Source organism: Triturus cristatus, chromosome 3_1 (assembly GCF_964204655.1).
Source record: "Triturus cristatus chromosome 3_1, aTriCri1.1, whole genome shotgun sequence".
Lineage (NCBI taxonomy): Eukaryota > Metazoa > Chordata > Amphibia > Caudata > Salamandridae > Triturus > Triturus cristatus.
This window is the reverse complement of record NC_140583.1, coordinates 209,306,846-209,321,466: the sequence shown is the minus strand read 5'-3', so window position 1 is coordinate 209,321,466 and position 14,621 is coordinate 209,306,846. Positions and strand designations below refer to the sequence as shown.

The 14,621-nt window shown below is 41.2% G+C and overlaps 1 protein-coding gene across 3 annotated transcripts in view; it reads right to left on the bottom strand.

The window, feature by feature from the left end:
* USP3 (ubiquitin specific peptidase 3) overlaps positions 1-14,621 on the bottom strand; it is a 290,965-nt gene that overhangs the window by 125,482 nt on the left and 150,862 nt on the right. For all 3 annotated transcript variants that reach the window (XM_085643678.1, XM_085643679.1, XM_085643680.1), the window contains 2 exons: positions 7,395-7,508; positions 4,020-4,166 (listed from right to left, as the gene is read on the bottom strand). In XM_085643678.1, coding sequence (XP_085499804.1) covers positions 4,020-4,166; positions 7,395-7,508 — 261 coding nt within the window. The remainder of the gene's footprint in view (positions 1-4,019; positions 4,167-7,394; positions 7,509-14,621) is intronic.

Below are 14,621 nucleotides of genomic sequence, written 5' to 3'. Positions count from 1 at the left end.
CTATTGGTTTTGTGGTGTTTATAAAGTAGTCACCCTAAATAATATTTCACAATAGCAGTTTAATCAGAAATGGAAACTAGATAGCGGGGTCTTGAAATGAGTTTGCGGTGTTTCCTTCTTATTTGCTAGGGATTTTTAAGTGATATTGTTTGTCAACTTACTTTCATTCAATGAGCACAAACACAAGCTGACCCTGTTTGGTTTGCCATTGTGTGACTTACATGGTTTCTTCACAACAATAGCACAGATAAAAGACAGTCATTACAAGAGGTGAAATTACAGTCAGTAATTAGAGTTTGTTGGGGAGATTGTTGCTGGCATGAAGTCTTTTCAGGCTTGTTTGTCCTGTGCACTCTTGCACATAGTTAGGGGTGAGTGACTAGAGGGAAGGAGTAGGCACACTCAGTTTTTCAAAGAGTGTTAAAGCATATGCATTGTTTTACAACAGCATCACAAGAGGGGTCTTGCACAACGTAGACCACTGGCTTCTCAATAAGTAATGTGAAGACACTTGTGTGTGCCATTCCCTGGTACAACAATCATTTTTTTCACAGAGTAAGGCCCTCAATTAAATACCTAAAGGAAACCAAAGGTTTCTAAAGTGAAGTAAAGCAGCCTTTCTAAAATGATTTTACAGGATGTGTATGTGGGGAAAATTCAGATGCAGGAAACTTTCTTTGTATGTTTACAAAAGTTTATAAGCTCAATAATTCTTTGTGATGGTGAGAATTTCTGATTCAATTGGTCACAGAGTGAAATGCTGCCTAACGCCAGAAGTTACTTAGCTTTCTACTAGGGTTCTTCTCTTCCTTGAAACACTACTCCCACCTGGGCTTTGCAACTTCCTTCCCTTTAACAACTCAAAGCATCTTTCACCCTTCTGACACTTCGATCAATGAAGTGTACTGTTCAGATTGCATCACTCCTATCTTGGTTTCCCTATACTGACTACCAAATTTACATCAATGTATTCTATATAGTGTCTAATATTTGCAAAACTGCCCGTCACAAGTAGTCAAGCTATGTTCTAGGAGGGAATTCATGCCTTGTTCTGCAGTTTTTTCAGCAACATTTAAATAAAGATTCTGAAGTTATTCTTTATTTATTTATTTATTTCTGACATTTATTAAGCGCGAACGAATACCCATGGGCGTCTCGGCGCTAGACTAAGCAGCTGACTCTCCCCAGCAGTAGAGGGACCAGGGCAAAATTACTGGTTAAACAGCCAGGTTTTCAGATTCTTACGAAACTGAAAGAGTGAAGGACTAGTTCTTATTTGTTGTGGCAACGTGTTCCAGATCTTGGGTGCCGCAACTGAAAAGCGGCGATCACCCCAGGAAACTGTTTTAGAGCGTGGGACCACTAGTTGGTTGAGAGTCATAGATCTAAGTTGTCTAGTCGGTCGATATTGTATGAGCTGGTCTTTGAGAGGGCGTGGGCCTTGATCATGGAGAACCTTATAAACTATACAGAGGGATTTGAACTTGATCCTGTTTTTGATTGTTAACCAATGGTATGTCCTGATGGTATCGGAAATGGGAGCAAATTTGGGTATTCCAGAGAGGAGGCGGGCTGCCGCATTCTGTATTGTTTGTAGTTTTTTTGTGACTCTGGTTTGGGCATTTAAGAGAAGTGCATTACAATAATCTAGAGATGAAAAAACCAAGGAGCTAACCAGTGTTTTGGCAGCCACATCTGGGAGGAATGGGATAATCTTCCTTATCATTTTCAGTTTGTAGTGGGCTGTGGCTGCTACTTTATTTGCATGTGCCATAAAGTTAAGATGGTCATCAAAAATGACTCCCAGATTCCTGACCTTGGAAGTCGGGCTAGGTGGAGTGCCGAAGGCTGGGGGCCACCAAAGAGTGGGCCAGGTCGGAGAGAGGGGTCCAAAGATGACCACCTCCGTTTTGTCGGAGTTAAGCTTCAGGCAGTTACCTGCCATCCACTCTCCGATCGTGCACATTGCATTTTGGAAGCGCTCTGCCACTTCCATTCCTTCACCCTTGATGGCCAACACCAGTTGTGTGTCATCTGCATATGAGGTTCGGCTCATCCCAAATGCTTTGATGATACCTGCCAGGTCCGACACATAGATATTAAATAGTGTCGGACTCAGGGAGGAGCCTTGAGGAACCCCACACGGGAGTGACAACTTGGCTGATTGATATGGTCCTAATGTAACCATCTGTGTTCTGTCGGCCAGGAAGGAGGAGAGCAAATCTCTCGCCGTATGGTGAATGCCCATCCTCCCGACACGATCGACCAAGATCTTATGGTCGACCGTGTCGAAGGTTGCCGAGAGATCCAGCAGTTCAAGTAATGCTGTCCCGCCCTGATCACGGATGATTCGGATGTCATCAGCTGCCTTGATGAGGGCGGTTTCCGTACCATGGAATTTACGGAAGCCATACTGTGTATCGTCCAGGAGCTGGTGTTTCTCTATATACACTGAGAGCTGCTGGTTCATCACTTTTTCTGCCACTTTAGCTAGAAAAGGAAGACTAGCTATGGGCCTATAGTTCTTAAGCTCCTCCTTGTCTAAGCTAGGTTTCTTTAGCAGGGGTTTAACCAGCGTGTTTTTAAAGCAATCAGGGTAGCTCCCGGAGGTCAGTATGGTATTACAGACATGTGTGATGACCGGGGCAATGGTGTCCATGACCATAGAGAGAACTGCGGAAGGGCAGGGGTCCAGAGCCGAACCAGATTTAATAGATTTAATGATGGTTGTTGTTTGATCAATAGAGAGAGCCCTAAAACTGGACAAGATATTACCTGAGGAGGTATGAGCGAGGAAGGCTTTACTAATGTTAATTTTAGAGGTGAAGGCTTGGTATATGTCGATAACTTTAGAAAAGAAAAATTCAGACAGCGCGTCACAAAGTGGTTGTGACGGTGGAGGATTGAGGTCTGGTGCGTTATCAGTAAGGGTTTTGGTTATATTGAATAATTGTCTACTGGAATTTTTAGCGTTTTCAATTTGCTCCGAGAAAAGTGTTTTTTTGGCTGCGAGAATCATGGATTTATAAATGGCCAATGATTCTTTATATATGGTTTTACTTTTGGCATCGTAGCTTCTGCGCTATTGCCTTTCCCTGTTCCTACTTATTTGTTTTAGGACTATTAGTTCTTCGGTATACCACGGAGCGGTCTGTGTGTTTCTATTCCTAGAATGGCACTTGGTGGGTACCAGGAGATTTGTGGCGTCGCCAAGACAATCGTGAAATTGGCCGGTGGCGATAGATTCTTTGTTATACTCTGTGTGGATCGATTACTGGTCGATGTTTATGTTTAGTTGGAGGGGTGCATGTCTTTAGTAGGACGTATGTGGGAATGGTTGGGTACAGTGCACTAGGTTCTGACACATGGTCTGGTCATGTTGTGGTGAAACAGGCACTACTAGGATTTGTGCAGAAGTTTAAAGAACTATTTCAGATGAAGAAAGCATTAAATATTTATTCTTTATGAAATATTTTGACCTAGCACTGAACAAAGATTTCAGGGGCGACTAAATATCACTCAGCGCCTGGATACCCTCACGGGTGACAAGCAGCACTCTACAAATCCACCTTACATTACATACATTACCATGAGAGAAGGTCAATGAAATCGCTGCTTATTCCATAGACGAAAGTAGGAAAATCAAAAAGGTGTCCAGCTATGCACGAACTACTGATTTTGAAATCATGTTTGTGCATCTTTGTACTAGGTTGTAGACTAAGGTAGTATGATAGCTCATTCTGGTGAACCCACTTGAAAATGCACATGTGGCAGTTTTAGATACATGGTTATGGTGTATAGGCTTAGGCATCACTCTTGAAATCTTTTGAAGTTTTGCCAGATGGTTGCCATCCTAAAAACATGATGTGATATCTCTTCCTTTAATACTATGATTGTCCAAGGACTTGTCTTAATCTTTACTACACCTGCTCGGCTCAAAGAAATTACACAAGTATTTACAAATGTAAAATTTGAGTGCTTTAAGGTAGGCTCCCTTACAAATAAAAAGTAACTCTTACATGCAGCATTTTTTGCTTGAAGACAGACTGGAATTTTCTTGTGAAATGATGGATCGCAGAACTCCATTATAGCCTCCTTGAAGTTCCAAGTGAAGATGGTCCAAGAGGTAACGCATGAATTCGTGGGCATCTTGTTGCTGATATCCCCTGAATGGTAAGACAAAATGTACAGGTGTATGTATTGCTATTGAGTAACACCAATGAAGAATAACACATACTAGGGACTGCCAACTGACAGAAAGGACAAATGGAACATTTAACTCACCATTACCACCATAATGTGGTCTAGCGGCTAAGTTGCCAACTGTAGATCCAGGAGGCCTTGGTTCTAATCCGACTCTCCCACTTTACCACATTGTGTGGTCATGGGCAAATTACTTCATCTCCCTGTGTCAGTTCCTACATCTGCCAAAATTGGGAACACTTAGAAACGGGCTAAATGCTGCTGTAAAACACTATATAGGATAACGTATATTTTAAAATAACATATTTTAGGCTCCCTTAGTTAAAAGAAGCTTTATAAGTAGTAACAAGTTGGGAGTATTACGAGTTCGATGGCTTATCGGCAGCAAACATTTTATATTCAAAAACAAAGTTTGCATGTACCTAGCCTTGAACTTTATGTTTATGCTGTTCCAGATGCCAACCAAGTTTACACAATGCTCCTCAATCAGTGTAACCAGGGGTGAAAGACAATTGTCTTAAGATTGAAGAAATACGAGGAACATTCGTAATCTGTAGCATTCTATGAAGTCTGAGATAGGTAAAATGTGCATCCAGAATAAAGCAAGAAGTGTGTGAAGTGGCTACCATCACTGAACCCCGAGTGCAGTGTCAAGCATCATGAGATGGCTAAATGGTTCTGCAGTGCTACAGATACTGACTTATTGTTGTCCTAAAATCTATACCTGAAACATCTAGAACCTGATGGCAGATATAAACCAAGGTTACTCCTCCAAAACACTTATTTTCAAAGTTACTGTAACTTGCACTCCAGTTTTACCCTGTATTTACTCTAGAAGCTTTAATGTGGCAATTCTGCTTCCCTGGGTTTGTCGCAAACTATTTTTAAAACACTTCTTCTGTTAATGACCATCATTTCTTCTGTGCTGCAGTTCTTTTGCTTCACAACCGCTTATAGGTACAATTATATTTTTGTATGTTACACATATACACAAGCCCTCCCTGTTGTAATCCGAGACTGTGTTCATTCTTTCTATGACATCCCTTTCACTGCAATTCAAGCACTAACTATTGCACTTTGAATAACAATGTCAAAATTCTCTAACTTGTTCAAGTCTACAGAAACGCAGATTCTTCAGTTTCTCCAAATGAGACAATTATTATGACCCGACGGTGGCTTTTCTTTGGTCCCTCAGTTTTGTTCCTATTCCTTTGGATATGTGGCTTCAAGACTTGACCAGTCTAGGTTACAATCGTAATCAACAATAAGATGTAGAGTGGAAAATTTATTTATTTTGGATTTCTACATCTTTCTCTATTCATTCCGGTACGTTTCTATCTCTTTTTGCTGCCTTTTGACACCATCCAGTAATTCAGAAGCAATTTTAACCTCTGAAATCCTCTCCTGGTGAACTTTAGAACTTCACAACAAATCTTAAGCTGATCTCCAAAGTGTATCTGCCATAAAAAAAAGAACTGAACCTTCGTCAACACTATATCCAAATCATGTTTGCATCTTCAAAGTGCACACTTCTCATCTCTTATCAGTTCTTCAACTTCTCCTAATTACAGCTTTTCTGTTCATCCTTATTTCATTGGCTTGTGTTGCAAAGTAAACCCTCCCCTAACTGCGACATCTACACTTGTCCAATCAGCATGGATGTCACAGCTATAATTAGAGCAATAATCCTTTGCCTTTAAAAATACCAACTTGGATATTGATCTTAGTTTGAAACACATTGCTGGTAATTATAGCCACTCAAGTGAGCTCTTAAACTAAGCTTGTTCCTCTAGGATAGTGTTGCATAGAAACATACAGGTTCCTACTCAACGTCTATGTGATGCAAGAGTAAATCCAAGTCTAACATAGGTTCTGGTAGCTGTATACTTATGGAGATTCTGGGCTCCTTGATCGTGGTATTAAGGATGCTGCCATCATCAGACACTGAATGAGGTACATGAAAGGGCATCTGTACACTCCACCTCAGGTGAAGGTGAACATCAACAGTACCAAATGGACAAAGGAAAAATGAGTGCAAAGAACTCCCTGCATAGCTTTTCAAACCATCGTAAGATTTTGAATCAGCAGACCTCTATGTTCATAAATTTCACAAAGAACATGTAGATACAGACAACATAAAATCCCACATTGACACTCAAAGACGTTCGGTTTGCATAAAAGGATGAAAAGTCAACTTTTTTGCACTTAAAATAAGTGATCCTATCTGTGAAACGTGCTACAATCAAAAGGCAATGGCAGATAGCAATGAAGTGAATGGGTAGCTCTCACATAGTGCAAAAGGAAAAAATAAATCACCTCTTTCACCAACTGTTGGCAACAGAGGGTACAATGCATTGATTATACACAAGAGTACTCTGGCTACACCTAAGCCTAATATCTCAGTGCCCACAGTGAGCTGGGCGTGATCGCTAGTCTATCCAGTTCCCTAGTGCGGGAATGTGAGTAACTCTAAAGTGCATCACAGTCAGCTCAATGGTGCAAGTTAGAACAAATAAGGATGGCACAGGAATTATATAAGGTTAGGCACCTGACTTTTAAAGCAGTCATGCAGTGTGTAGTGCAGCTCACAAGCTGCTGTCCATTCCCAACCCATTTTTCTATCTGGATAAATGTTCATGCATAAGAAGTGAAGATGGTCTCTTTGTGAGGTATTCTTCCCAGTTACTCTTTTGAAGCTTTGATCTATAAAGTAGCTGTCCCTGACAGCAATGTCAGTGATGTACCAGTAGAATAGTATAGGGCACACTAAAGCATTAAGTATGTGAGGCTAGAATGAATCACTTCAAATGACTATTCATTTACCATCCATGGGCTCTAAGTCATGGAAGTATAACGTTTCATACCATGTTTATTCTAAAATGAGTTTCTCATTCTCAATAGTTTCTTGGGACATTTCTGATACAATTTGGATAATTCCATACATTATGTTGCGATTAGCCATAATTGAATCTTTTTTACAGAACATCAATGTTTGGATCTAAACAATCAGGTAGACAAATACGACTCCACTGGGGTGGTGTAGCATGCCTATAATGTAAACTGTTCCCAGTGTTCTGATTACAAAACTCATAATAAAGGAGAACTATACTCAAGCACAATATGATTAAGTACTTACATTCACTTCACAGTGAAAACAAACATGTAAGAAGCTTTTTTCCCTCCAATCTTACCGGAAACTCGGCATAATTTTCCAAACAACATAGAATAACGATTCTGGACTAAACGCGGTCTGGCTGCCTTGCCACAGCGCACACAGTGTCTTTCTAAATTCTTCCACTAAAGAACTGAAAAGAAAGAGAACACATAGTTCCATAAAAAAAATCTCTCAACTAATAAAAGCAAACAAATGCACAAGCAAAATGGCTTCTTCTAAAGTACATGACCATTAAAATTATGAACAAATACCACAAGCAGCTTTATTTAAACGTTTAATATGTTGCATTTAATAGTATGTAAGCTGCTCGCTCTGGATTTTGGAATATGGCCTTGAGCTGTCTTTCCCAGATAAGGTAATGCGACATTACCACTCCTTAAGAAGCAGAGATCAACGGCAAAATAAACCTGATCAGTCATCACAAATCGAGAGGCAACAGCACTTCTTCTCCACACACAAAGAGCTCCACCCAACTTTTTGGTAGGCTTGTCCCCCAATCCTATGTGCAAAAAATGCTACAACATCATCCACAGACACACCTTTCGAAAGTAAGTGGAAGTATTTTACTCATCTTCCACAAACGTTTGATGAGCCAACAAATCTGTAGAGGAACAACAGCCATTTATTTTTAAGTTTCTTTGGTCACACAAACATTTGGTATCTGTAGTGACAGAAGAATTATAAAATCCATGATATACGAAGTGCAAACCCGGTTTATGGATTACTAATCATTGGACTTAGAACCCTCATTGCCAGTACTTATGGCTAGTTTAACACAAAATATGTATATGCTTCAGCATTTAAAGCAAGCTTCAATTATCTGCTTTATATGGATGTCTTTCCAACCACACTCTAGGCAAGAGTCTTCCTGCAAATGGAACCATCACAAAATCCTTTATTGCTGGGATTGGTCCAGCACACACACTGCTGATGGTACACAGCACAATATTAAGCTATCATGTCTGACAGGCTCCCTAAATGCTTTAATGATATGACCTCCAATTCTAACCAGTAATACTGAAGTAACCAGCATGAAGAAAAAATATGGTAGTGAGGAACAAGAAGGTACTACGCATCTTATATTCCATTGTTTTTAAATTTCAATCTTTTCTGGTGAGTAGATATACTCTGGATAGTAAATAAAAACACTATTAAATAAAACAGCAACGTGTCAGTTCAATCTTTACAAGTGTTTCAACACAAAAGTGCACGTATTCTCCTATGCAGCACAAAGGAGTTCATCTGCCACACAAGTCCTCCCCTCTGCATTCAATGAGTAGATTATAAAAATGTGGGATGTGGTTCTCAGTTAGTTCCTTTCTTTATATTATAGTTTTACTAAAGTGAGATTATCAGCTAGGTTATGTGTACTATAAAGAAATAAATTAGACAGATTGGTAGATAGAGCTAGACGGTAGATAAACGGGAATTTGGCACACATTTTAGTTCTAAACTTAGAAAAAAATAATAAATCCGTATGCTCAGACTGAGTAGACGTCGGATTATTCTTAATCTCTGAATGTTTTAAGTGCCGTGTCAAGAATGTATCAGTGGGAATACATTTTACATGATACAGAGGAATGTATAGTAAGCTTTGGGAGGTTATATTTATATTCTTTGCCAAGTTTTGAACCATCTTTAAAAATATTTGTAAGAAAAAAATGTGGGTGGCTGACATCCACCCAAGTAATCACAGATATTAATGGGGAACATTGGAGTTTTATTTCTGCTGAAAGGTTAATTTTACAAATCTTGTGGACCCAATTTCTTTTTAATGAAGATTAGCATCCCAACATTACTTAGTAAACTATGGGCTTCTCATTCCACTCTGGCTCGGCCAACAACTCATCCTAACCCTGGATACATTAAATATGCAAATGACAGTCATCTGCTCAAAATGTACATAACCACTATAGCCAACACATTTAGATATCTGGCTTGATCTCGTACAAGCTCTATGTAATTACAGTCACAATTATAATTCAGTATTTTACTTTAGTCTTTCTCCATTAACTAGCCTAAGATCTCCAAATTTTTCAACTGGTAGGCCCAACAATATAGCTGTAGATCGGGTAAGCCCATACCCCCATACTGCAATTTGCGCCTTAGTTTTTTCCAAGACAAGCGAATCCCCTTACTTGCCCATATAAAAGAAGAAAGCTTGCCTTGAATTCTAAGCTAATCTGCTTTTGCAAATTCTAGAGGGATATTGTTAAACAAGTAGGTAAATTTAGGAAGTATACACATTTTTACAAGATTAACCCTTCCATAATGAGAGAGGGGTATACTCTGCCATCTTTTCAGCAAAACATCAACCTCTTTTGAGACCCTATCTAGGTTAATTTTTGGAATTTTATCAAGATCTTGAGCAATTATTACTCCGAGGTATCGGAGTTCCCTGGCAAAATTATTTTCATGGTCGGGAATATTCCATGACATAATCTCAGTTTTATCTTCGTTTACCTCATATCCTGAGAATTTCCCAAACACCTGTGCTTCGGCCATAAGCTCTGGAAGTGTAGCGGAGACATTTGAAGACAATAAAACCAAGTCATCCGCATAAAGCGCCACTTTCCTCTCAAATCCATTTATTACAAAGGGAGCTACCTTCTGATTATGGCGTAAACTCTGGGCAAGGGGTTCAATGTATAAATCAAACAGAATGGGGGACAATTGGCAACCCTGCCTAGTTCCACGACCTATTTTAACAATTGGAGAGGGGCTTCCATTAACCAAAATCTGGCCATAAGGTGACCTGTATATTTTCTTAACTACTTCCCTGAACTCTTCGCCGAAACCAAAAGTCTTCAAAACCCTATCTAAGAAAGGCCAGTTCACACGGTCAAAGGTTTTGGAGGCATCAACAGTAATGATCGAAAGAGGGATATTCTGTGAAACTGCCAAATAGGCTGCCCCAATTAGAGTATATACCAGTTCAGACATCTGCCTGCCCGGATGGAAGCCCTTCAGATCTTCATGTATAATAGGCCCTACAATTTTTGACAATCGGTTGTTCAAGATACCCGCAAATACTTTATAATCAGCATTTAAGGAAATCGGCCGGTATGACTGGCATTGGGTCGGATCCCTCCCAGGTTTAAATATGAGTGCTATAAGTGCGCCACTCCAAGAATCTGGCAGAGGAAATAGGCCACCTAAAATATCATTAAATAACTTCAGCCAGACTAGAACAACCTGATCCCTTAATAGGGAATAGACCTCAATTGGGATCGAGTCGGGGCCCAGGGCCTTTCCCTTCTTATCTCTGTCTAGTACCGCCAATACCTCACTTCCAGTTATTTCTGACTTTAAGAATTTTTGGCTATCCTCTGATAACTTTGGAAGTTGTTTCTTTATAAGCCAACTACCAATGTGTTCCTCCGCAATATAGGAGTCTTCTTGATATAACTCTTGGAAGAACTGCACCAAAACCTGCTCTATCTTGTCTTTAGCCTCGGTGACGTGTGCGTGTAGTTTAATCCTACTGATATAGTTATAAGATCTATCAATTCGGCTTTTTATTACCAAAAAATGTACTGCAATTCTCCCCCTGCTCAAAATCCGTCATCTTGCTAGCTTCCCATTTTTGAAGCCAAATCTTTTCATACTTAAGCCTAAAATTTAACTGTAATTCCTCAAGTCTCTTTGTTAGATTTTTATTTTCTATAGCGGATAAGCACCTAAACTTTAGCTCTGCCTCTACCTTTGTTATTTGTGCTTCTAGACCATCCAACTCACTCTTCTCTGCCCTAGACCATCCCGTCACTGCCCCCTTTAGAGTTCCCCTCAGCCAGGCTTTAAAAGCGTCCCAAACATTATACAGAGATGTCGATCCCAGATTATCTTGTAAAAAGCTAGCAGTTTGAGATTTCAAAAAGTCTGTAGTAGAAGGCTGCAATAGGAATCTCCTATTTAAGGTCCATCTCCTCAGGGGAGGCTTTTGAGGAAGATCCAAATTAAAAACTATAGCCCCATTATCAGCGATATGGATAAGCATGTATTCAATAAGACATACTTTGTCCAACTCCGAGTAATCCAAAAATATATAACCTAACCTGAAGTAATGCGAATTCTTTTTACTATAAAAAGAGTATTCTCTAGCTTTACCCTTTTTTTCCGCCAAACGTCACACAGATTCAGGTTTTTAAGAGTGGACATAAGATGAGCTTTAACACGTGGAGCAGCAATCTGTATCCGAAGGGATGATCTATCCAGCCTAATATCCAGAAGCACATTAAAATCTCCTCCAATTATCAAAGGGGCCTCAAAATCAGCCAAGGCAAAACAAAGATTGCTTAAAGGCCCTATATCATCCTCATTCGGACCATAAAAGCCGACTATAGTATATTTACTACCCTGAGATTTTATTTCTGCTATGGCCCAGCATCCCATTACATCTACCTGAGATTTGATAAACTCAATCCCCGAATTTGATTTAAGAATGATGGCAACCCCTTTCGAGCAGCACAACTGATCTGAGGCTATAATCTTGTCCACCCATCTTAACTTGTCAAATAACACTTTACACTCGGATTGCAGAAGGTGGGTTTCCTGAATCATAAGAATACTTGCCAAGCTATATTTTAGGTATTGAAGAATCAGGCGCTGTCTTCTTTTAATTCTGTCCGTTGACATTCCAGCATAAAAGCCCCAGATTTCGTCTCGATCCCTGTAAAGGTCTATCCACCATCATTGGCCTGATCCCACCCTCTGCTAGGACTACTGGAGGTTATTATGTCAAAAGGATTTAACATTACTTTTTTTTAAAAAATTCCCAATGCTGCCCACCAACAAACGTGCAAAACACCCCCACACCATCCCAACTCCCTGCACCCGTCCCAACCCACCCCCGGAAACCCTCCCTGTCTAACCATGGCAATAATTATTGCCTTAGGAGTCGCAGCCCTCCCGTCTCCTAACAAGAGAAAAACATAAAAGAAAAATAGAAAATATGGAACCGAAATCTCTTAACCTAAATGCTAGTTTTTCGTTTGTTCTAGGAAATTGTATACTTCTTCCGAGAATCTGAAATTCAACATCTTATTAGCCCAGAGAACTTTCAGAAAGGCTGGGTATTGATACTGCAACCTCCTGAGGCGGAAGCCGGGAGCAGCGTTAGTCGATTGCGAATTTTAAAAAACTGTGTAAATATTGTGTTTTAAACCTCACCGATCCTTAGGGCATCAGTCCTCAGACCCAGCCATCCCCGCACAGCGGAGTTAGCGCTGATACGGGTAAACGCTTCCTTGTTGCTGCCATTTGCCTTCGAGCTCATTGAGCCACGAGACACGCCTACTTGTGCTGGCCACGCCCCCCCCTCACCAGATTTAAAAACGCGCGCTGATTACAAGCGCCGTATTGATACTGCAACCTCCTGAGGCGGAAGCCGGGAGCAGCGTTAGTCGATTGCGAATTTTTAAAAACTGTGTAAATATTGTGCTTTAAACCTCACCGATCCTTTGGGCATCAGTCCTCAGACCCAGGCATCCCCGCACAGCGGAGTTAGCGCTGATACGGGTAAACGCTTCCTTGTTGCCGCCATTTGCCTTCGAGCTCATTGACCCACGAGACACGCCTACTTATGCTGGCCACGCCCCCCCCCCCACCAGATATAAAAACGCGCGCTGATTACAAGCGCCGTATTGATACTGCAACCTCCTGAGGCGGAAGCCGGGAGCAGCGTTAGTCGATTGCGAATTTTAAAAAACTGTGTAAATATTGTGTTTTAAACCTCACCGATCCTTTGGGCATCAGTCCTCCGACCCAGGCATCCCCGCACAGCGGAGTTAGCGCTGATACGGGTAAACGCTTCCTTGTTGCCGCCATTTGCCTTCGAGCTCATTGAGCCACGAGACACGCCTACTTGTGCAGGCCACGCCCCCCCTCCAACACCCTCAGCAATCCCATAAAGCATGTGCCTTTGCCGGAAGCGCAGCGGACGAGCGCAGCGGGCGCGACGATGGCGCGCTTAAGGCAAGCTCGTCTGCGCTAGGCAGAGCACAGAGCCAGATACTATAGATAGATTTATCTACCTTACGCATAGATACTCAAGGGATGCTCTGCTACGTTTGAATAGAGAGGTAAAAAGCTCTTGCTTACACTCTGTAATTGGGGACAACCTCTCCAACCACTGCCTCTACTGCCCGTATAAATTTACACCTACTGTGCCTCAACATTCCTCTTCCATCCTAATGCCGAAGGCGCGCCTAAGGCAAGCCCGTCTGCGCCCGTCCGCGCCTCGGACGCACTGGACCATGCTTGCACCCTTAATACTTGTAAGTCAGCTGTTGATATTTCCCCTCATACCCCCCGGCGTAAATATACCAGAGATGCCCTTTTAAATCTTGACACTGATTCTAACTGTTGTTTTAGCTTCACTACCCTGGGCCAAATGGTGGCTCATAGGTGTAAGCAATGCCACTTTTTTCTTCCCCCTCCTTTGCTTATTGCGCAACCCCCCTGTTCCAGATGAAAGCCTCCCTTTTCCGTCTGCTTGTCCAACACTACACACTACTATTACGGTGCACATGATGCTCTTAAATACTCGCTCTGTCAAACAACACGAGTATCAAATCCTGGATCTCCTTACAGATTCAAAACCTGACGTACTGTTTCTCACAGAAACATGGCTTCGCGATGGCTCAAACCCCACTATTGCCAATGCTATTCCTTCCAATTACCGTATTGTAAGAAGTGACCGTTCAAAAGGACGCAGCGGAGGGGTTGCGATCATTCATAAAAACTCCCTTTCTTGCTCCTTACTCCCTAACTTGACTATAGAGAACTCGGAGACTGAGTTTTCTTCTTAAAACCTCCCCACAGACATCTATTGCTGGGGTTCTAATCTACCGGCCGCCTGGTCCTGCAAATTGTTTTTTGGAAGGCATACAGTCAGCTATTTCGCCCATGGTCACTAAATATGAAAACTGTTTAATTTTAGGGGATTTTAATATCCATATGGACGCGCCTCTTAACTTGGAGGCAATTAAATTGTTCGACTCTATGAATATGCTTCATCTCACTCCTTATGTGACTCACCCTACCCACGACAAGGGTCACATATTAGACCAAGTTTTCTATAACAAACCTATTGCAATGGCCTCTCCTTCCCCTGTAGTTTGGTCTGATCATTTTCTACTGACTTTTAGCATTAATGACTCGACTGCTACAATAGCCAAGACTTATACATCACGCACTAATAATTTTAGATCTTTTAATTCTATGACCCCTGTGGCCGTAGAAA